Source organism: Bufo gargarizans, chromosome 10, assembly GCF_014858855.1.
Source record: "Bufo gargarizans isolate SCDJY-AF-19 chromosome 10, ASM1485885v1, whole genome shotgun sequence".
Lineage (NCBI taxonomy): Eukaryota > Metazoa > Chordata > Amphibia > Anura > Bufonidae > Bufo > Bufo gargarizans.
In genome coordinates this window covers 300490-322832 of record NC_058089.1, presented here as the reverse complement: position 1 = coordinate 322832, position 22343 = coordinate 300490, and the positions used below count along the sequence as shown (strand labels likewise).

The 22343-nt window shown below is 47.8% G+C and overlaps 1 protein-coding gene across 3 annotated transcripts in view; it reads right to left on the bottom strand.

Moving 5' to 3' along the window:
* Nucleotides 1-22343, bottom strand: part of DENND5A (DENN domain containing 5A) — a 58739-nt gene that overhangs the window by 22545 nt on the left and 13851 nt on the right. For 2 of the 3 annotated variants that reach the window (XM_044269790.1, XM_044269792.1), the window contains 10 exons: nucleotides 21495-22149; nucleotides 17892-18079; nucleotides 14835-15152; nucleotides 14064-14282; nucleotides 11552-11786; nucleotides 9832-9982; nucleotides 9610-9703; nucleotides 3208-3339; nucleotides 2918-3070; nucleotides 2758-2839 (listed from right to left, as the gene is read on the bottom strand). In XM_044269790.1, the coding sequence (XP_044125725.1) occupies nucleotides 2758-2839; nucleotides 2918-3070; nucleotides 3208-3339; nucleotides 9610-9703; nucleotides 9832-9982; nucleotides 11552-11786; nucleotides 14064-14282; nucleotides 14835-15152; nucleotides 17892-18079; nucleotides 21495-22149 (2227 nt within the window). The remainder of the gene's footprint in view (nucleotides 1-2757; nucleotides 2840-2917; nucleotides 3071-3207; nucleotides 3340-9609; nucleotides 9704-9831; nucleotides 9983-11551; nucleotides 11787-14063; nucleotides 14283-14834; nucleotides 15153-17891; nucleotides 18080-21494; nucleotides 22150-22343) is intronic. The other variant, XM_044269791.1, reaches the window with a different exon arrangement.

Sequence of the window (22343 nt, the reverse complement as noted above, 5' to 3'; positions counted from 1 at the left end):
AGGGGGGGGGGGACATCTATGACATGTACTATATATATGGGGGGGGGACATCTATGACATGTCATAGATGTCCCCCCTCATATATTAGTACATGTCATAGATGTCCCCCCCATATTAGTACATGTCATAGATGTCCCCCCATATATATTAGTACATGTCATAGATGCCCCCCTATATTAGTACATGTCATAGATGTCCCCCCCATATATATTAGTACATGTCATAGATGTCCCCCCCCATATATATTAGTACATGTCATAGATGTCCCCCCATATATATTAGTACATGTCATAGATGTCCCCCCATATATATTAGTACATGTCATAGATGTCCCCCCCATATATATTAGTACATGTCATAGATGTCCCCCCATATATATTAGTACATGTCATAGATGTCCCCCCCATATATATTAGTACATGTCATAGATGTCCCCCCCATATATATATTAGTACATGTCATAGATGTCCCCCCCATATATATATTAGTACATGTCATAGATGTCCCCCCCATATATATTAGTACATGTCATAGATGTCCCCCCAATATATATTAGTACATGTCATAGATGTCCCCCCCATATATATATTAGTACATGTCATAGATGTCCCCCCATATATATAGTACATGTCATAGATGTCCCCCCCATATATATTAGTACATGTCATAGATGTCCCCCCATATATATTAGTACATGTCATAGATGTCCCCCTCATATATTAGTACATGTCATAGATGTCCACCCCATATATATTAGTACACGTCATAGATGTCCCCCCAATATATTAGTACATGTCATAGATGTCCCCCCTCATATATATTGGTACATGTCATAGATGTCCCCCCCATATATTAGTACATGTCATAGATGTCCCCCCCATATATTAGTACATGTCATAGATGTCCCCCCCATATATTAGTACATGTCATAGATGTCCCCCCTCATATATTAGTACATGTCATAGATGTCCCCCCCATCAGTATATTAGTACATGTCATAGATGTCCCCCCCAATATATATTAGTACATGTCATAGATGTCCCCCCACTATATATATAGTACATGTCATAGATGGCCCCCCCATATATATTAGTACATGTCATAGATTGTCCCCCCCTCATATATATTAGTACATGTCATAGATGTCCCCCCCATATATATTAGTACTGTCATAGATGTCCCCCTCATATATTAGCTACATGTCATAGATGTCCCCCCAATATAGTAAAAATGTCAATATAGTACATGTCATAGATGTCCCCCTCATGAATATAGAGTACATGTCATAGATGTCCCCCCCATATATTAGTACATGGTCATAGATGTCCCCCCCCATATATATTAGTACATGTCATAGAATGTCCCCCCCATATATATTATTAGTACATGTCATAGATGTCCCCCCCATATATATTAGTACATGTCCATAGATGTCCCCCCCATATCTTAGTACATGTCATAGTGGTCCCCCCCCATATTATATAGTTATACATGTCATAGAGTCCCCCCTACATATATTAGGACATGGCATAGATGTCCCCCCCATATATATTAGTACATGTCATAGATGTCCCCCATATATATTAGTTACATGTCATAGATGTCCCCCTCATATATTAGTACATGTCATAGATGTCCACCTCATATATAGACACGTCATAGATGTCCCCCCAAGTATTAGTACATGTCATAGATGTCCCCCCCATATATATTAGTACATGTCATAGATGTCCCCCTCATATATTAGTACATGTCATAGATGTCCCCCTCATATATTAGTACATGTCATAGATGTCCACCTCATATATTAGTACACGTCATAGATGTCCCCCCAATATATTAGTACATGTCATAGATGTCCCCCCCATATATATTAGTACATGTCCTAGATGTCCCCTCATATATTAGTACATGTCATAGATTTCCCCCCATATATTAGTACATGTCATAGATGTCCCCCCCATATATATTAGTACATGTCATAGAGTCCCCCTCATATATATTAGTACATGTCATAGATGTCCCCCCATTATATTAGTACAGTCATAGATGTCCCCCATATATTAGTACCTGTCATAGATGTCCCCCCCCATATATTAGTACATGTCATAGATGTCCCCCCCATATATATTAGTACATGTCATAGATGTCCCCCTCATATATATTAGTACATGTCATAGATGTCCCCCCCCATATATATTAGACATGTCATAGATGTCCCCCTCATATATTAGTACATGTCATAGATGTCCCCCCCATATATTAGTACATGTCATAGATGTCCCCCCCTATATATTAGTACATGTCATAGATGTCCCCCTCATATATTAGTACACGTCATAGATGTCCCCCCAATATATTAGTACATGTCATAGATGTCCCCTCCCCCTCATATATTAGTACATGTCATAGATGTCCACCTCATATATTAGTACACGTCATAGATGTCCCCCCCAATATATTAGTACATTGTCCTAGATGTCCCCCCCATATATATTAGTACATGTCTAGATGTCCCCCTCAGATATTAGTACATGTCATAGATGTCCCCCCATATATTAGTACATGTCATAGATGTCCCCCCAATATATTAGTACATGTCATAGATGTCCACCCCATATATATTAGTACACGTCATAGATGTCCCCCCAATATATTAGTACATGTCATAGATGTCCCCCCTCATATATATTGGTACATGTCATAGATTAGGATGAGTCCAGGGGACGGAGGGCGAGTTATGAGGCGAGTAATAACCTGTGTGTCCGAGGCTCCCGGCCATCATCCTCCTCCTGTTGTCCTGGTAATGTAACAGATGGGACCACAAGGCCGACTTCCCCTGCGGCACAAACACAGGACATGAGGTGAAGCCTGCGGCAGACGGGGGTCACATGACCTACCACAGGTGGGACGCTACCTGCTTCACAAGAAGGCCGTGGCTCCAGATGCGTTCCAGAAGATCACAGAGGCTGGCGATCAACGTGTTCTCCTCCACGCCCGTTATACTGACCTCGCCGTGGCCCAGTTCCACCGCCTCCCGACCCATCTTCTCCACCAGCATCCTCTTAGTCTGTAAGAAAATGAGACAAAAGGTCAATGTCTGCTCAAGATTCAATAGTCTGGGCCTTGTGGTGCATGAATTCCAGTAATCCAGAAAAATAACACAAGTTCAGTCCCAGGACTTGGGGGGTAGGAGGCAGGGCGCACCTTGTTACGGCACTCCTTCAGCAAACCTTCTACAAACTTCCAGTTAGTCTGAGCAATGACAGAGGGAGAGAGGTTCGAGAGCTTGGGCTGCCGGATGCTGCTGCCCATACTCCTCGCCTCCTGGATGTATTTCTGCAAAAAATTAAGAAAAAAATATTTGCACTGAAATACATAGTGTTCGAAAAGAGTGGTGTGTGGGATTGTGAGGAAGACTGTGCGTGTGCGCGCGCGTGCCCGACTGTCTAATTATACATTAGTAAAATCTGTGTTTAGAGTGTTCACCAATACCTCTTGTGCAGCTAAACAGCGTCATCACTGTGACTGTGCGCGCGCGCCTGTGACTGTGCGCGCGCGCCTGTGACTGTGCGCGCGCGCCTGTTGACGGTGCGCGCGCGCCTGGACTGTGCGAGCCGCGCCTCGGACTGTCGCGCGGCGCCTTGTGACTGTTGCGCGCGCGCCTGTGACTGTGCGCGCGCGCCTGTGCGCGCGCAGCCTGTGACTGTGCGCGCGACGCCTGTGACTCGTGCGGCGCCTGTGACTGTTGCGCGCGCGCCTGTGACTGTGCGCGCGCGCCTGTGACTGTGCCGCGCGCGCCTGTGACTGTGCGCGCGCGCCTGTGACTGTGCGCGCGCGCCTGTGACTGTGCGCGCGCGCCTGTGACTGTGCGCGCGCGCCTGTGACTGTGCGCGCGCGCCTGTGACTGTGCGCGCGCGCCTGTGACTGTATGTGCGTGTCTGTGACTGTGTGAGCGTGTCTGTGACTGTGTGTGTGTGCAAGTGTCTGTGACTGTCTGAATGTGTATGCGTGTCTGACTGTATGTGTGTGTGTGAGTGTGTGTGTGACAGTGTGTGACTGTATGTGTGTGCGAGTGTCTGTATGTGTTTGCGAGTCTGTGTGTGTAAGTGTCTGACTGTGTGTGTCTGTGACTGTATGTGTGCGAGTCTGTGTGTGTGAGTGTCTGACTGTGTGTGTCTGTGACTGTATGTGTGTGCGAGTCTGTGTGTGTGTGTGTCTGTATGTGTGTGCGAGTCTGTGTGTGTGTGTCTGTGACTGTATGTGTGTGCGAGTCTGTGTGTGTCTGTGACTGTATGTGTGTGTGAGTGTCTGACTGTGTGTGTGTGTGACTGTATGTGTGTGCGAGTCTGTGTGTGAGTGTCTGACTGTGTGTCTGTGACTGTATGTGTGTGCGAGTCTGTGTGTGTGTGTCTGTGACTGTATGTGTGTGCGAGTCTGTGTGTGTCTGTGACTGTATGTGTGTGTGAGTGTCTGACTGTGTGTGTGTGTGACTGTATGTGTGTGCGAGTCTGTGTGTGAGTGTCTGACTGTGTGTCTGTGACTGTATGTGTGTGCGAGTCTGTGTGTGTCTGTGACTGTATGTGTGTGTGAGTGTCTGACTGTGTGTGTGTGTGACTGTATGTGTGTGCGAGTCTGTGTGTGAGTGTCTGACTGTGTGTCTGTGACTGTATGTGTGTGCGAGTCTGTGTGTGTGTGTGTCTGACTGTGTGTCTGTGACTGTATGTGTGTGTGAGTGTCTGACTGTGTGTGTGTGTCTGCATTTAACATTGTGTGTGACAGAGATAAACTGTAAGTGTTTGGTGTATGTCTCTTTGTGACCGTGTGCAGGACAGAGAGAAGAGAGGCCGTGTCTGTGAGACAGGGTGGTAGTTACACTGCGACAACTCTCCGGACATTCCACTATTCATTTCTATGGGGGATTTCGTTTTAGTTTTTCAAACAATTTTTTTTTTTTTTAGAAGTAATAAAATACATAGGACAACTCTGAACAGCTGTTTTAATTGTCACATATGATGTAATGTCTCTAGAGGTTATATCAGTACTGGAGCGTTATATGGAGGAGCGGCTGATATCAGTCACATATGATGTAATGTCTCTGGAGGTTATATCAGTACTGGAGCGTTATATGAGGAGCGGCTGATATCAGTCACATGTGATGTAATGTCTCTGGAGGTTATATCAGCACTGGAGCGTTATAAGAGGAGCGGCTGATATCAGTCACATATGATGTAATGTCTCTGGAGGTTATATCAGTACTGGAGCGTTATATGGAGGAGCGGCTGATATCAGTCACATAGGATGTAATGTCTCTGGAGGTTATATCAGTGCTGGAGCGTTATAAGAGGAGCGGCCGATATCAGTCACATGTGATGTAATGTCTGTAAAGGCTATATCAGTACTGGAGCGTTATAAGAGGAGCGGCTGATATCAGTCACATATGATGTAATGTCTGTAAAGGCTATATCAGTACTGGAGCGTTATAAGAGGAGCGGCTGATATCAGTCACATGTGATGTAATGTCTGTGGAGGTTATATCAGCACTGGAGCGTTATAAGAGGAGCGGCTGATATCAGTCACATAGGATGTAATGTCCCTGGAGGTTATATCAGCACTGGAGCGTTATAAGAGGAGCGGCTGATATCAGTCACATAGGATGTAATGTCTCTGGAGGTTATATCAGTGCTGGAGCGTTATACGAGGAGCGGCTGATATCAGTCACATGTGATGTAATGTCTCTGGAGGTTATATCAGCGCTGGAGCGTTATAAGAGGAGCGGCTGATATCAGTCACATGTGATGTAATGTCTCTGGAGGTTATATCAGAGCTGGAGCCTTATACGAGGAGAGGCTGATATCAGTCACATATGATGTAATGTCTCTGGAGGTTATATCAGTACTGGAGCCTTATACGAGGAGCGGCTGATATCAGTCACATGTGATGTAATGTCTGGAGGTTATATCAGAGCTGGAGCGTTATAAGAGGAGCGGCTGATATCAGTCACATATAATGTAATGTCTCTGGAGGCTATATCAGTACTGGAGCGTTATAAGAGGAGCGGCTGATATCAGTCACATGTGATGTAATGTCTGTGGAGGTTATATCAGCACTGGAGCGTTATAAGAGGAGCGGCTGATATCAGTCACATATGATGTAATGTCTCTGGAGGTTGTATCAGTACTGGAGCGTTATAAGAGGAGCGGCTGATATCAGTCACATGTGATGTAATGTCTGTGGAGGTTATATCAGCACTGGAGCGTTATAAGAGGAGCGGCTGATATCAGTCACATAGGATGTAATGTCCCTGGAGGTTATATGAGTGCTGGAGCGTTATAAGAGGAGCGGCTGATATCAGTCACATGTGATGTAATGTCTGGAGGTTATATCAGTACTGGAGCGTTATAAGAGGAGCGGCTGATATCAGTCACATGTGATGTAATGTCTGGAGGTTATATCAGTGCTGGAGCGTTATAAGAGGAGCGGCTGATATCAGTCACATGTGATGTAATGTCTCTGGAGGTTATATCAGTGCTGGAGCGTTATAAGAGGAGCGGCTGATATCAGTCACATGTGATGTAATGTCTCTGGAGGTTATATCAGCACTGGAGCGTTATAAGAGGAGCGGCCGATATCAGTCACATGTGATGTAATGTCTGTAAAGGCTATATCAGTACTGGAGCGTTATAAGAGGAGCGGCTGATATCAGTCACATGTGATGTAATGTCTGTGGAGGTTATATCAGCACTGGAGCGTTATAAGAGGAGCGGCTGATATCAGTCACATATGATGTAATGTCTCTGGAGGTTGTATCAGTACTGGAGCGTTATAAGAGGAGCGGCTGATATCAGTCACATGTGATGTAATGTCTGTGGAGGTTATATCAGCACTGGAGCGTTATAAGAGGAGCGGCTGATATCAGTCACATAGGATGTAATGTCCCTGGAGGTTATATGAGTGCTGGAGCGTTATAAGAGGAGCGGCTGATATCAGTCACATGTGATGTAATGTCTGGAGGTTATATCAGTACTGGAGCGTTATAAGAGGAGCGGCTGATATCAGTCACATGTGATGTAATGTCTCTGGAGGTTATATCAGTGCTGGAGCGTTATAAGAGGAGCGGCTGATATCAGTCACATGTGATGTAATGTCTGGAGGTTATATCAGTGCTGGAGCGTTATAAGAGGAGCGGCTGATATCAGTCACATGTGATGTAATGTCCCTGGAGGTTATATCAGTGCTGGAGCGTTATAAGAGGAGCGGCTGATATCAGTGACATGTGATGTAATGTCCCTGGAGGTTATATCAGTGCTGGAGCGTTATAAGAGAAGCGGCTGATATCGGTCACATATGATGTAATGTCTCTGGAGGTTATATCAGAGCTGGAGCGTTATAAGAGGAGCGGCTGCTATCAGTCACATGTGATGTAATGTCTCTAGAGGTTATATCAGTACTGGAGCGTTATAAGAGGAGCGGCTGATATCAGTCACATGTGATGTAATGTCTCTAGAGGTTATATCAGTACTGGAGCGTTATATGGAGGAGCGGCTGATATCAGTCACATAGGATGTAATGTCTCTGGAGGTTATATCAGCACTGGAGCGTTATATGGAGGAGCGGCTGATATCGGTCACATATGATGTACTGTCTCTGGAGGTTATATCAGAGCTGGAGCGTTATAAGAGGAGCGGCTGATATCAGTCACATATGATGTACTGTCTCTGGAGGTTATATCAGTACTGGAGCGTTATAAGAGGAGCGGCTGATATCAGTCACATATGATGTAATGTCTCTGGAGGTTATATCAGTACTGGAGCGTTATAAGAGGAGCGGCTGATATCAGTCACATGTGATGTAATGTCCCTGGAGGTTATATCAGTGCTGGAGCGTTATAAGAGGAGCGGCTGATATTAGTCACATATGATGTAATGTCTCTAGAGGTTATATCAGTACTGGAGCGTTATAAGAGGAGCGGCTGATATCAGTCACATAGGATGTAATGTCTCTGGAGGTTATATCAGCACTGGAGCGTTATAAGAGGAGCGGCTGATATCAGTCACATGTGATGTAATGTCTGGAGGTTATATCAGCCTGGAGCGTTATAAGAGGAGCGGCTGATATCAGTCACATGTGATGTATGTCTGGAGGTTATATCAGTAGCTGGAGGTTATAAGAGGAGCGGCTGATATCAGTCACATGTGATGTAATGTCCCTGGAGGTTATATCAGTGCTGGAGCGTTATAAGAGAAGCGGCTGATATCAGTCACATATGATGTAATGTCTCTGGAGGTTATATCAGTGCTGGAGCGTTATAAGAGGAGCGGCTGATATTAGTCACATATGATGTAATGTCTCTAGAGGTTATATCAGTACTGGAGCGTTATAAGAGGAGCGGCTGATATCAGTCACATGTGATGTAATGTCTGCTGGATGGCTATATCAGTGCTGGAGCGTTATATGGAGGAGCAGCTGATATCAGTCACATATGATGTACTGTCTCTGGAGGTTATATCAGTACTGGAGCGTTATAAGAGGAGCGGCTGATATCAGTCACATATGATGTAATGTCTCTGGAGGTTATATCAGCACTGGAGCGTTATAAGAGGAGCGGCTGATATCAGTCACATATGATGTAATGTCTCTAGAGGTTATATCAGTACTGGAGCGTTATATGGAGGAGCGGCTGATATCAGTCACATAGGATGTAATGTCTCTGGAGGTTATATCAGCACTGGAGCGTTATATGGAGGAGCGGCTGATATCGGTCACATATGATGTACTGTCTCTGGAGGTTATATCAGAGCTGAAGCGTTATAAGAGGAGCGGCTGATATCAGTCACATATGATGTACTGTCTCTGGAGGTTATATCAGTACTGGAGCGTTATAAGAGGAGCGGCTGATATCAGTCACATATGATGTAATGTCTCTGGAGGTTATATCAGTACTGGAGGTTATAAGAGGAGCGGCTGATATCAGTCACATGTGATGTAATGTCCCTGGAGGTTATATCAGAGCTGGAGCGTTATAAGAGGAGCGGCTGATATCAGTCACATGTGATGTAATGTCCCTGGAGGTTATATCAGTACTGGAGCGTTATAAGAGGAGCGGCTGATATCAGTCACATAGGATGTAATGTCTGTGGTGGCTATATCAGTACTGGAGCGTTATAAGAGGAGCGGCTGATATCAGTCACATGTGATGTAATGTCTGTGGAGGTTATATCAGTGCTGGAGCGTTATAAGAGGAGCGGCTGATATCAGTCACATGTGATGTAATGTCTCTGGAGGTTATATAAGCGCTGGAGCGTTATAAGAGGAGCGGCTGCTATCAGTCACATGTGATGTAATGTCTCTGGAGGTTATATAAGCGCTGGAGCGTTATAAGAGGAGCGGCTGCTATCAGTCACATGTGATGTAATGTCTCTGGAGGTTATATCAGCACTGGAGCGTTATAAGAGGAGCGGCTGATATCAGTCACATATGATGTAATGTCTCTGGAGGTTATATCAGCACTGGAGCGTTATATGGAGGAGCGGCTGATATCAGTCACATAGGATGTAATGTCTCTGGAGGTTATATCAGTCCTGGAGCGTTATATGAGGAGCAGCTCACCTCCCTCTGGTCATTATCCAGCCTCAGGTGCTCTGTGTGCTGCTTCTGTCTGTCCTTCCGTCTCCATTGTGCTGGAGCGTTCCTCTTTGTCCACCTGTAATATTATAACATTTAAGAACATGGAAGACGCAGAGCAGGGGATGATCCGAGCTCAGAGGAGACTACAGCTAGAAGGACAATCATCCCAACGCTGGGAAGGGTAGTGTTACACATTTTCCTCACTTGTTGGTTGCCGGTCCTGTGGACAACACATCAAACTGCAGCTTAGGGAAGAACCCCGGCTCATACTTCCCCTGTCCAATCTTCATATCCAAAAGATGCGGGTGGATGGCGGTGTGATCAATCTTGGAGAGTCGCAGCTCAATGGCCTTCACTACAGAAAAGCACAAAATCATCTAAACTGACCCACTCATCTCTCACCTCGCTACCCTCTCCTCCCTCCTTCCGCTCGCCTCGCTACCCTCTCCTCCCTCCTTCCGCTCGCCTCGCTACCCTCTCCTCCCTCCTTCCGCTCGCCTCGCTACCCTCTCCTCCCTCCTTCCGCTCACCCCGCTACCCTCTCCTCCCTCCTTCCGCTCGCCTCGCTACCCTCTCCTCCCTCCTTCCGCTCGCCTCGCTACCCTCTCCTCCCTCCTTCCGCTCGCCTCGCTACCCTCTCCTCCCTCCTTCCGCTCACCCCGCACCCTCTCCTCCCTCCTCCGCTGCCTCGCTACCCTCTCCTCCTCCTTCCGCTCGCCTCGCTACCCTCTCCTCCCTCCTTCCGCTCGCCTCGCTACCTCTCCTCCCTCCTTCGCCTCACCTCGCTACCGCGCCTACCTCCTTCCGCTCAAGCCTCGCTACCCTCTCCTCCCTCCTTCCGCATCGCCTCGCTACCCTCTCCTCCCTCCTTGCCCCGCTCGCCCTCGCTACCCTCTCACTCCTCCGTGGCGCTCGCCTCGCTACCCTCTCCTCCCTCCTTGCCGCTCGCCTCCGCTACCCTCTTCTCCTCGCCGCCTGCCCGCCCCGCTACCCTCCGTCCTACCCGCTCGCCCCCTACCCTCTCCTCCCGCTCGCCCCGCTAACCCTCCTCCTCCGCTCGCCCCGCTACCCTCTCCTCCCGCTCTGCCCGATACCGGGGGAGGGGCCCTGCCAGAGGTAGAGCCCGCTTACCCTCTCCTCCCGCTCGCCCCGCTACCCTCTCCTCCCGCTCGCCCCGCTACCCATCTTCTCCCTCCTCCGCTCGCCCCGCTTACCCTCTCCTCCCTCCTTCCGCTCGCCCCGCTACCCTCTCCTCCCTCCTTCCGCTCGCCCCGCTACCCTCTCCTCCCTCCTTCCGCTCGCCCCGCTACCCTCTCCTCCCTCCTTCCGCTCGCCCCGCTACCCTCTCCTCCCTCCTTCCGCTCGCCCCGCTACCCTCTCCTCCCTCCTTCCGCTCGCCCCGCTACCCTCTCCTCCCTCCTTCCGCTCGCCTCGCTACCCTCTCCTCCCTCCTTCCGCTCGCCTCGCTACTCCCTCCTCCCTCGCTACTCCCTCCTCCCTCTCGCCTCGCTACTCCCTCCTCCCTCTCGCCTCGCTACTCCCTCCTCCCTCTCGCCTCGCTACTCTCTCCTCCCTCTCGCCTCGCTACTCTCTCCTCCCTCTCGCCTCATTACTCTCTCCTCCCTCTCGCCTCATTACTCTCTCCTCCCTCTCGCCTCATTACTCTCTCCTCCCTCTCGCCTCATTACTCTCTCCTCCCTCTCGCCTCATTACTCTCTCCTCCCTCTCGCCTCATTACTCTCTCCTCCCTCTCGCCTCATTACTCTCTCCTCCCTCTCGCCTCATTACTCTCTCCTCCCTCTCGCCTCATTACTCTCTCCTCCCTCTCGCCTCATTACTCTCTCCTCCCTCTCGCCTCATTACTCTCTCCTCCCTCCTTCCTCTCGCCTCATTACTCTCTCACCTCTCAGAAGTGCCCCCTCACCTGCTTCCTCAAAGGCGGTGCACTTCTGGTACATGGACGTGCGCAGGGTCGGCGTCCGGACATTTAGCAGTCGGATCTTGTCTACTCTTGCGTCAAAAACACGTAAAATCGGGTCTTTATCGTCATCTTCGTGGCACATGATCTTATTATCAATGAAGGAGGCAAACATCTGTGTCTCTAAGAAACGTGACAGAAAAGGCAAGTACGGCTCCGGCTGGTCGGAGAGGAAGGAGGCCTGCGAGGAAAGGACGGGGTCAGCAGCCGGCTCGCCCGGACAGATACAACTTTCTAACAGTCCATCAGTTCTTCACCATATACAATATCTCTGCAGCATGCTGTCAGTGACTGAAATCAGCTGAGGATTTGTTACAAAAGTAACATGCCTACACAATCCTCTGTCTGGACTTACAGCAAGCACAGATCTTGAAGACGGCGAGACACTAAATGACTTCCAGGGCTGCTGAGCGGCGATGGATCACTTCACCGCATACAAGCAATCCCTTCTCCTAATCAAATCCTCACTCGCTGATGCAAAACAGGCGACTTCTCATCTCTCATATCTTCCCTGTCCCACAGCCCTAAACAACTTTTTAGCACTTTTAATTCCCTTCTCCGTCCCCCAGCGCCCCCACCCTCTCCTCTCTTCTCAGCTGAGGACTTTGCCAAATATATTTTAAACAAAAGCTAGTCCACATCAGAGAAAGCTTCACTACACAGTCCCCACAGACCCTCTACACAACTGCTCGGTCCTCTTCTCCCAAAACCCACTTCTCCACCATTACAGAAGAAAAACTCCACTCTACTCTCCAAATCTCATCTCACCACCTGTGCACTAGACCCAATCCCATCCCACCTCATCCCTAACCTCACTGCAGTGTTTATCCCAGCCCTAACTCATCTCTTCAACCTATCACTAAACTCTGGTGTCTTCCCCTCTGCTTTTATACATGCTACCATTACACCCATCCTCAAAAAGCCTTCACTTGACCCATCTTCCTTGTCCAGTTATCGCCCCATATCACTTCTTCCGTATGCCTCAAAGCTACTTGAACAACATGTCCATTCAGAACTGTCCTCTAACCTCTCCTCCTGCTCCCTCTTTGACCACCTAGAATCTGGCTTCCGACCCCACCACTCGACCGAGACTGCCCTTACCAAAGTCACCAATGACCTACTCACAGCCAAAACCAAGAAACAATACTCTGTCCTCCTTCTCCTTGACCTGTCCTCTGCCTTCGACACTGTTGACCACTCCCTTCTGTTGCAAACTCTCTCATCTCTTGGCATCAGTGACCTGGCCCTCTCCTGGATCACATCATACCTCACAGACCGGACATTCAGCGTCTCCCACTCCCGCACCACCTCCTCGTCTCATTCCCTCTCTGTTGGTGTCCCGCAAGGCTCTGTCCTAGGACCCCTGCTCTTCTCTATCTACACTTTCGGCCTGGGACAGCTCATAGAGTCCTATGGCTTTCAGTATCACTCCTACGCTGACGACACACAAATCTACCTCTCTGGTCCAGACATCACCACCTTACTATCCAGAATCCCACAATGTCTATCTTCTATATCATCCTTCTTTGCTTCTCGCTTTCTAAAACTTAACATGGATAAGACAGAATTCATAATCTTTCCCCCATCTTGTTCAACCCCCCCAACAGATCTATCTATCATGATCAATGGCGGCACACTATCCCCAGTCAACAAAGCCCGCTGCCTTGGAGTGACCTTGGATTCTGCCCTCTCCTAACCGCACATCGAAGCCCTTTCCACCACCTGCCGCCTCCAACTCAAAAACATCTCCCGCATCCGCGCTTTCCTTAACTTTGAATCTGCAAAAATGCTTGTACATGCCCTCATTATCTCCCGCCTGGACTACTGCAACATCCTCCTCTGTGGCCTTCCATCTAGCACTCTCGCACCCCTCCAATCTATCCTCCGCTCTGCTGCCCGACTAATCCACCTCTCACCCTGTTACTCCTCGGCCTCTCCCCTCTGCCAATCCCTTCACTGGCTCCCTATTGCCCAACTAATTCACTTCAAAGTACTAACAAACACATACGTCCATAACCTGTCCCCTCGCTACATCTCTGAGCTCCCGATACACCCCCACACGCACTCTCCGATCCTCACAGGACCTCCTTCTCTCCTCTTATCACCTCCAGGATTTCTCCCGTGCATCCCCCTCACTCTGGAACTCGCTGCCCCAACATATCAGACCCTCACCGACAGTGGAGACCATCAGGAGGAACCTGAAAACCCTCCTCTGCAGACAAGCCTACAACCAGTGACCCTGCTGCCTCTATACCGCCATGACCAGCTTCACCCGCACCTACTGTGTCCTTCTCCCTGTAGATTGTAAGCCATCACGGGCAGGGCCCTCTCCTTCTGTACCCGTCTGTAACTCGTCTTGTTTATGATTAGTGCAATTGTCTGTATTATGTATGTTCGCCGCTTATCATATGTACAGCGCCAGGGAAGGAATGGCGCTATAATAATAATAATGACTCACCTTGTCGTAGTTCTGCATCTGCTCGCGGTTTGTGAACCACGAGTCCTTGTCTTGGCTCGGCTGGATGACAAACACTTCGTAGTCGGCAAACATCTGGGTGAAGCGGTTAGCAAACACTTCTCGAATGTGGATGTTCAGCTGATGGATGCGGAGTTCCTCCTCATCACACTGGAATTTCGCATCCTTCTTATCAGTCGTCTCTTCTTTAACTTCCACCTGCAGTAAAGGAAATCAAGAGTAAGACTGCGGATCGCAAAATAGGGTGAATAGGCTATGCAATAAATGTCCGATGGGACCCACTCCTATCTCAATAATGGGGCCCTGCAATGAACGAACAGCACGCAGCACATGTGCAGCACCCTCTCCACTTACTGCCAGTAATCAATTCATTCTCGGAGGGCCCCTGTTCTTAAGAGGAGAGAGGGCCCCCGGGGGACCTGCATCTATGGGATGTCTCTGGCATAACCTATTGATCCAGATCAACCAATCAGATTCCAAGGGAGCGCTAAAAGACGAAAGGTGGAACCAGATTGGCTTCTATGGGCAAACCAGTCATTTTTCCTTAGCACCAGTTTTGATAAATCTCTCAATCGCTCCATTCAAACTGGTGGTGGAGTACAGCGCTCGCCTACTGCCGAGGACTACAAGTAGAGCGGCAGCGTGCATGCTCGACTGCTGCTCCATTCAAAGAGGGGGCACAGGACCCTGGTGACTGGTGGGGGTCCTGCAATCATGAATCCTACCCTGTGGATATTAGGGTTAGTGCCTCACCTTCTCCAAGCTCACGCCCGTCCTCTTCACCAGTGCCTGGATGCGTGCCAAGGTTTCATTCTCCTTTAAAAGTTCTAAAGAATTGAGGGGTGACCCGGCCAGGTTCCCATTCTTCTTGTCGGACATCAGGTCGGCGCTCTTCAGGTTCTTCAGCTTGGAGACGCTTTCGCAGCAGTGCAGGTTCCCCTCGGGGGGGATGCCGAAGGACATGAGGACCTCAGACACCTCCTGAATGAACTCCAGCTTGTTAGGGAACTGGGGGAGATCTTCTGGTAACTCAATGAAATGGTTGTCAATGTCCACGAAGCAGAGGTTGGCCTGGAGTACGGGGGACATGGAGGAGACGGAGAGGGTGACAAACCAGCAACACAAGGGTTAATGGTAGATCTACCGGTGACCAGACACCACCGAGAATGCCGCCTATCCATTGACTAGAGATAATCGTGCCATCACTGAGAATGCCGCCTATCCATTGACTGGGGATCAGCGGTGACATCACTGAGAATGCCACCTATCCATTGACTGGGGATCAGCGGTGCCATCACTGAGAATGCCGCCTATCCATTGACTGGGGATCAGCGGTGCCATCACGGGGTGGGTCTGTTACACAGAGCTTTGCAGACATGAGGCTCCCGGCTCGTTCTCTCTGCAGACAAGGAACCATTGAGAGCCCAGAACAATCAGGGGATTATAGTGAGAGTTGCGCTCACTGCGCCCTCGGACATTTAGGAAGAGAATTCTTTTTTCTGTACACGGAAGATGATGGGAGCCCCGAGGCTTGTGCCGTCTCGATATGAACCAGAAGGAAGCAGTGCATTCTGGGACTGACATGTCTAAATACGAGCGGAAAGCGAGGGATCGGGCGACTCAGACAAAGTCCATCACTGTATTCATATCAACAGGTAGGAAGACACAAGGGCCCTAACCGCTAACCAAAGAAGGGGCCACCTCCTGTCAGCCATATTCCTTCCTATATGGCAGCAATACATGGCAGGCCCCGCTCAGGAACCCCATTGTGAGCCAGAATGAAGGGTCGCCATCAGGGCCGGACTGGCCTGCCAGGATACCGGGAAGTTTCCCGCTAGGCCGGCAGGCCTGAGTACCACGGCCCTGGTGACAAGTGGGGGCGGCCGGCGGCAGGGCACAGCAACAGGAAATGAGCGCTTCCATTGTGGAAGCGCTCATCTCCATAGTCATCTGTATCGCCGTCCTCAGGACAGAGATACAGATGACTGTGCTGCGGCAGGGGAGGGAGAGGCGTGTCCCCTCCTGTTCCTCTGATAGGCTGCCGGCACCAGGGCGGCAGCCTATCAGAGGCCGATGCAGGCGGCGCGATGACGTAATCGCGCCGCCTGAGCTGTATAGCGAGGGACACAGGCCGGAAGAGGCTGCATCGCATCGCTGGAGGGAAGTATAAGTGTTTTTTTTATATATAGGTACAATACTGGCACATGATAAGGGGGGTCTACTGGCACATGATAAGGGGGGGCTACTGGCACATGATAAGGGGGGTCTACTGGCACATGATAAGGGGGGGCTACTGGCACATAAGGGGGGGCTACTGGCACATGATAAGGGGGGGCTACTGGCACATAAGGGGGGGCTACTGGCACATAAGGGGGGGCTACTGGCACATAAGGGGGGGCTACTGGCACATAAGGGGGGGCTACTGGCACATAAGGGGGGGCTACTGGCACATAAGGGGGGGCTACTGGCACATAAGGGGGGGCTACTGGCACATAAGGGGGGGCTACTGGCACATAAGGGGGGGCTACTGGCACATAAGGGGGGGCTACTGGCACATAAGGGGGGGCTACTGGCACATAAGGGGGGGCTACTGGCACATAAGGGGGGGCTACTGGCACATAAGGGGGGGCTACTGGCACATAAGGGGGGGCTACTGGCACATAAGGGGGGGCTACTGGCACATAAGGGGGGGCTACTGGCACATGATTGGGGGCATCTATTGGGGCACTTATTACTGGCAGATTATTGGGTGGCACTATAGGGGCATCTACTGAGGCTAAAAAGAAGGGGTATTTTATATGGTGGGCTCTGTATAGGGGCATTTTATACTGGGACACATTATGGTGGGTACTATGGGGAAGGGGGGAGGAGCACTATGGGGTATTTTATATTGGCACATTATGGGGACATTAGCTCAACTGGGGGCATTACAAAGGGGTATGTTTTGCACATTATAAGGAGAATTATTACTTCTGGGGGGCATTATGGTGGGCTTTATTACTCCCCCATGGTATGACCCCCTAGTAGCAGCGCTAGCCTCTCCCTGCTCTGCTATCCCTCTGCCCCTTCTCCAAATCCTTATTATGAAATCTTTCCCATTAGGATAAAACACAACATCAGCTCCGCCGAGCCCCCGGCCAAAGTGTGGAAGTTTCCGAGACCCCCAGGGGCCGAGTACCTGTAAGTGTTCATGTGGAGTATGTTTATGTTTGTAGTTGATCTTTATTATCGATTTTACATTGCAGATTTTTTTTTTTGCAGCACATGGGTGAGATGTTATAAATATTTGTATTATTTGGTCGAAAGGCTCATTGGGGGGATTGTGACAGGACTGCCGTAGAATATCTGAGCATGCTGAGAGTTGTAGTTTTGCAACAGTTGGAGGCATCCTGGTTGGGAAAACACTGTGAATGGGGTTCTACAAAAGAGCTATCGAGGGGCAGAGTTCATATTCGTGTTTACACACGTGTTTTAAAATGAATCCTTTCTCCTATTATAAACAAGTAAATAACGAGGCAACGCTGTGGGGCCGGTGTTTCCAGGGCTGGTTTTTATCCCAGTCCGGCCCTGGCCGCCATGTAAGCTTGCATTGCCCTGCAGTGGCACAGTATCAGCCTATTGCTAGGGGTACAGGATCCGGGACCACAACAGACATCCCCCATTAATAGGGGCCGGTAACTTCCTATACTGTGCCGCAGATCTCTCAGATTCCTCTCTTATCAGACACAGAAATAACCCAGGCAACCATGACGGCTGCCGGACATCTCTCATCCCACACATCGCCTCCCCAACCATCAAGATCAGTCTCACCTCCTGCGGCAGCTCCAGCTTCGACCGGTCATCCAAACCGTTGGAGTGTAAACCCATCAAATATGGCACCGGAGCGTCCAGAAAGTGCAGGAGTGACGCTGGCAGAATGGGGACGTAGACGTGCTGCCACTGGAATGGAAACATGAGGCCGGTGATGGTCTCCGCCACCGTCATCAACCTCTGGTAGTCTGCAAGTCAAGGGAACATGGACAACTCCAGATGAGGAACGGCACTCCAAAACACAACCGCCAACTACTGTCCAGTGCAGACAGAAGAGGCCTAATGGACTGAGCTCAAAACGTGCAGAATTACATGATGCACCTCATCATACATCAGGACACATCAAATATCAGGCCCCCTCCTCTGCTCAAGAGAAGTGAGGGAAGGGATCTGACACCTTCACATATTCTACCTCACAAAATGAGTTGCCACATAGCAGCGTATAAATATTAAAGCACTGCCCTCCAAGTACAAGAATATAACTACTATAATACCGCTCCTATGTACAAGAATATAACTGCTATAATACCGCTCCTATGTACAGGAATATAACTGCTATAATACTGCTCCTATGTACAAGAATATAACTACTATAATACTGCTCCTATGTACAGGAATATAACTACTATAATACTGCCTCCTATGTACAAGACCATAACTACTATAATACTGCTCCTATGTACAAGAATATACTACTATAATACTGCTCCTATGTACAAGAATATAACTGCTATAATACTGCTCCTATGTACAAGACTATAACTACTATATTACTGCCTCCTATGTACAAGAATATAACTACTATAATACTGCTCCTATGTACAAGAATATAACTACTATAATACTGCTCCTATGTACAAGAATATAACTACTATAATACTGCTCCTATGTACAGGAATATAACTACTATAATACTGCTCCTATGTACAAGAATATAACTACTATAATACTGCTCCTATGTACAAGAATATAACTACTATAATACTGCTCCTATGTACAAGAATATAACTGCTATAATACCGCTCCTATGTACAAGAATATAACTGCTATAATACTGCCTCCTATGTACAAGAATATAACTACTATAATACTGCTCCTATGTACAAGAATATAACTACTATAATACTGCTCCTATGTACAGGAATATAACTACTATAATGCTGCTCCTATGTACAAGAATATAACTACTATAATACTGCCTCCTATGTACAAGAATATAACTACTATAATACTGCTCCTATATACAAGAATAGAACTACTATAATACTGCCTCCTATGTACAAGAATATAACTGCTATAATACTGCTCCTATGTACAAGAATATAACTGCTATAATACCGCTCCTATGTACAAGAATATAACTGCTATAATACCGCTCCTATGTACAAGAATATAACTGCTATAATACCGCTCCTATGTACAAGAATATAACTGCTATAATACCGCTCCTATGTACAAGAATATAACTGCTATAATACTGCCTCCTATGTACAAGAATATAACTACTATAATACTGCTCCTATGTACAAGAATATAACTGCTATAATACTGCCTCCTATGTACAAGAATATAACTACTATAATACCGCTCCTATGTACAAGAATATAACTGCTATAATACTGCCTCCAAGTACAAGAATATAACTACTATAATACTGCCTCCTATGTACAAGAATATAACTACTATAATACTGCTCCTATGTACAGGAATATAACTACTATAATACTGCTCCTATGTACAAGAATATAACTACTATAATACTGGTCCTATGTACAGGAATATAACTACTATAATACTGCTCCTATGTACAAGAATATAACTACTATAATACTGCCTCCTATGTACAAGAATATAACTGCTATAATACTGCTCCTATGTACAAGAATATAACTGCTATAATACTGCTCCTATGTACAAGAATATAACTGCTATAATACTGCTCCTATGTACAAGAATATAACTACTATAATACTGCCTCCTATGTACAAGAATATAACTACTATAATACTGCTCCTATGTACAAGAATATAACTGCTATAATACTGCTCCTATGTACAAGGATATAACTACTATAATACTGCTCCTATGTACAGGAATATAACTACTATAATACTGCCTCCTATGTACAAGAATATAACTACTATAATACTGCCTCCTATGTACAGGAATATAACTACTATAATACTGCCTCCTATGTACAGGAATATAACTACTATAATACTGCCTCCTATGTACAAGAATATAACTACTATAATACTGCTCCTATGTACAAGAATATAACTACTATAACACTGCTCCTATGTACAAGGATATAACTACTATAATACTGCTCCTATGTACAGGAATATAACTACTATAATACTGCCTCCTATGTACAAGAATATACTACTATAATACTGCCTCCTATGTACAAGAATATAACTACTATAATACTGCTCCTATGTACAAGAATATAACTACTATAATACTGCCTCCTATGTACAAGAATATAACTACTATAATACTGCCTCCTATGTACAAGAATATAACTACTATAATACTGCTCCTATGTACAAGAATATAACTACTATAATACCGCTCCTATGTCCAGGGATACGACTACTATAATACCGCCCCTATGTCCAGGGATACGACTACTATAATACTGCCCCTATGTCCAGGGATACGACTACTATAATACCGCCCCTATGTCCAGGGATACGACTACTATAATACCGCCCCTATGTCCAGGGATACGACCACTATAATACCGCCCCCATGTCCAGGGATACGACTACTATAATACCGCCCCTATGTCCAGGGATACGACTACTATAATACCGCCCCTATGTCCAGGGATACGACTACTATAATACCGCCCCTATGTCCAGGGATACAACTACTATAATACCGCCCCTATGTCCAGGGATACGACTACTATAATACCGCCCCTATGTCCAGGGATACGACTACTATAATACCGCCCCTATGTCCAGGGATACGACTACTATAATACCGCCCCTATGTCCAGGGATACGACTACTATAATACCGCCCCTATGTCCAGGGATACGACCACTATAATACCGCCCCCATGTCCAGGGATACGACTACTATAATACCGCCCCTATGTCCAGGGATACGACTACTATAATACCGCCCCTATGTCCAGGGATACGACTACTATAATACCGCCCCTATGTCCAGGGATACAACTACTATAATACCGCCCCTATGTCCAGGGATACGACTACTATAATACCGCCCCTATGTCCAGGGATACGACTACTATAATACCGCCCCTATGTCCAGGGATACGACTACTATAATACCGCCCCTATGTCCAGGGATACGACTACTATAATACCGCCCCTATGTCCAGGGATACGACTACTATAATACCGCCCCTATGTCCAGGGATACGACTACTATAATACCGCCCCTATGTCCAGGGATACGACTACTATAATACTGCCCCTATGTCCAGGGATACGACTACTATAATACTGCCCCTATGTCCAGGGATACGACTACTATAATACCGCCCCTATGTCCAGGGATACGACTACTATAATACCGCCCCCAGGGACACCTGATAGAAGGGGAGGTTACGGGAAGCACTTACGCTGGGAGTACAGCAGGATCTGGAGTTCCAGCAGGGCGCAGGTGAAGAGCTGAACTACATTTTCTACACCAAGTAATTCAAAAACCTCTTTTACCGGAAAGTCAAAGAGCGGTAACTCATTGGTGCTCGGCCGCTGACATATGATTGACCCGTAGACCCCTGAAAACTTCAAGGACCTCCCGGCGGGCGGCAGAGGGACTTCATAAAGGATGTTGTAGATGTAGCTCTCCAGCGGCAGTGGCGGGGGCTGGGCGGAGGTGACGGCCTGGTGGAGCTGTTCCAGGACCTTCTTACACGCCGTGGTGAAGGACATGGGGGCGATGAGACATATGCACTTGGAGACATACAGGGTATCGCGGGTGATGTCGTAGGAGTTGAACCTCTGCAGTTTGGTCACAGAGGAGTCGCTGCAGTCCTCGGCACAGTCTGTCCCGCCGTTGGTGGCGGACATGTGGATGATGTCATACTCTGCGTTGTGCATGTGGTACAAGGTTTGCATGGCGCTACAGATCTGCTTGCTGGTGACCTCCTCAAAGAAGGTGAGAGCAAAACCGAAGGTCCTGGAGCCGTCCTCCCGGGTGATGATGAAGGAGTGGAACTGAGGCTCCCGGCAGTCGGCCTGAGTCTTGAATGACAAGCCCTTGGGCATACACAGCTGCAAGACACCGCAACACCGTCACAGCATTTATCATTGGAGCCTACACTCCAGTCACATCCAGAGCTGCGCCCAAAGCCATGATTATATTGAGCCTGCAGCTCTGGACCTGTCTGAAGTGAACAGCAGAACTGCATAAGCTTTGGATGTGACTGGAGTATAACACAAGGACAGTACTGCAGAGCGGACCATCC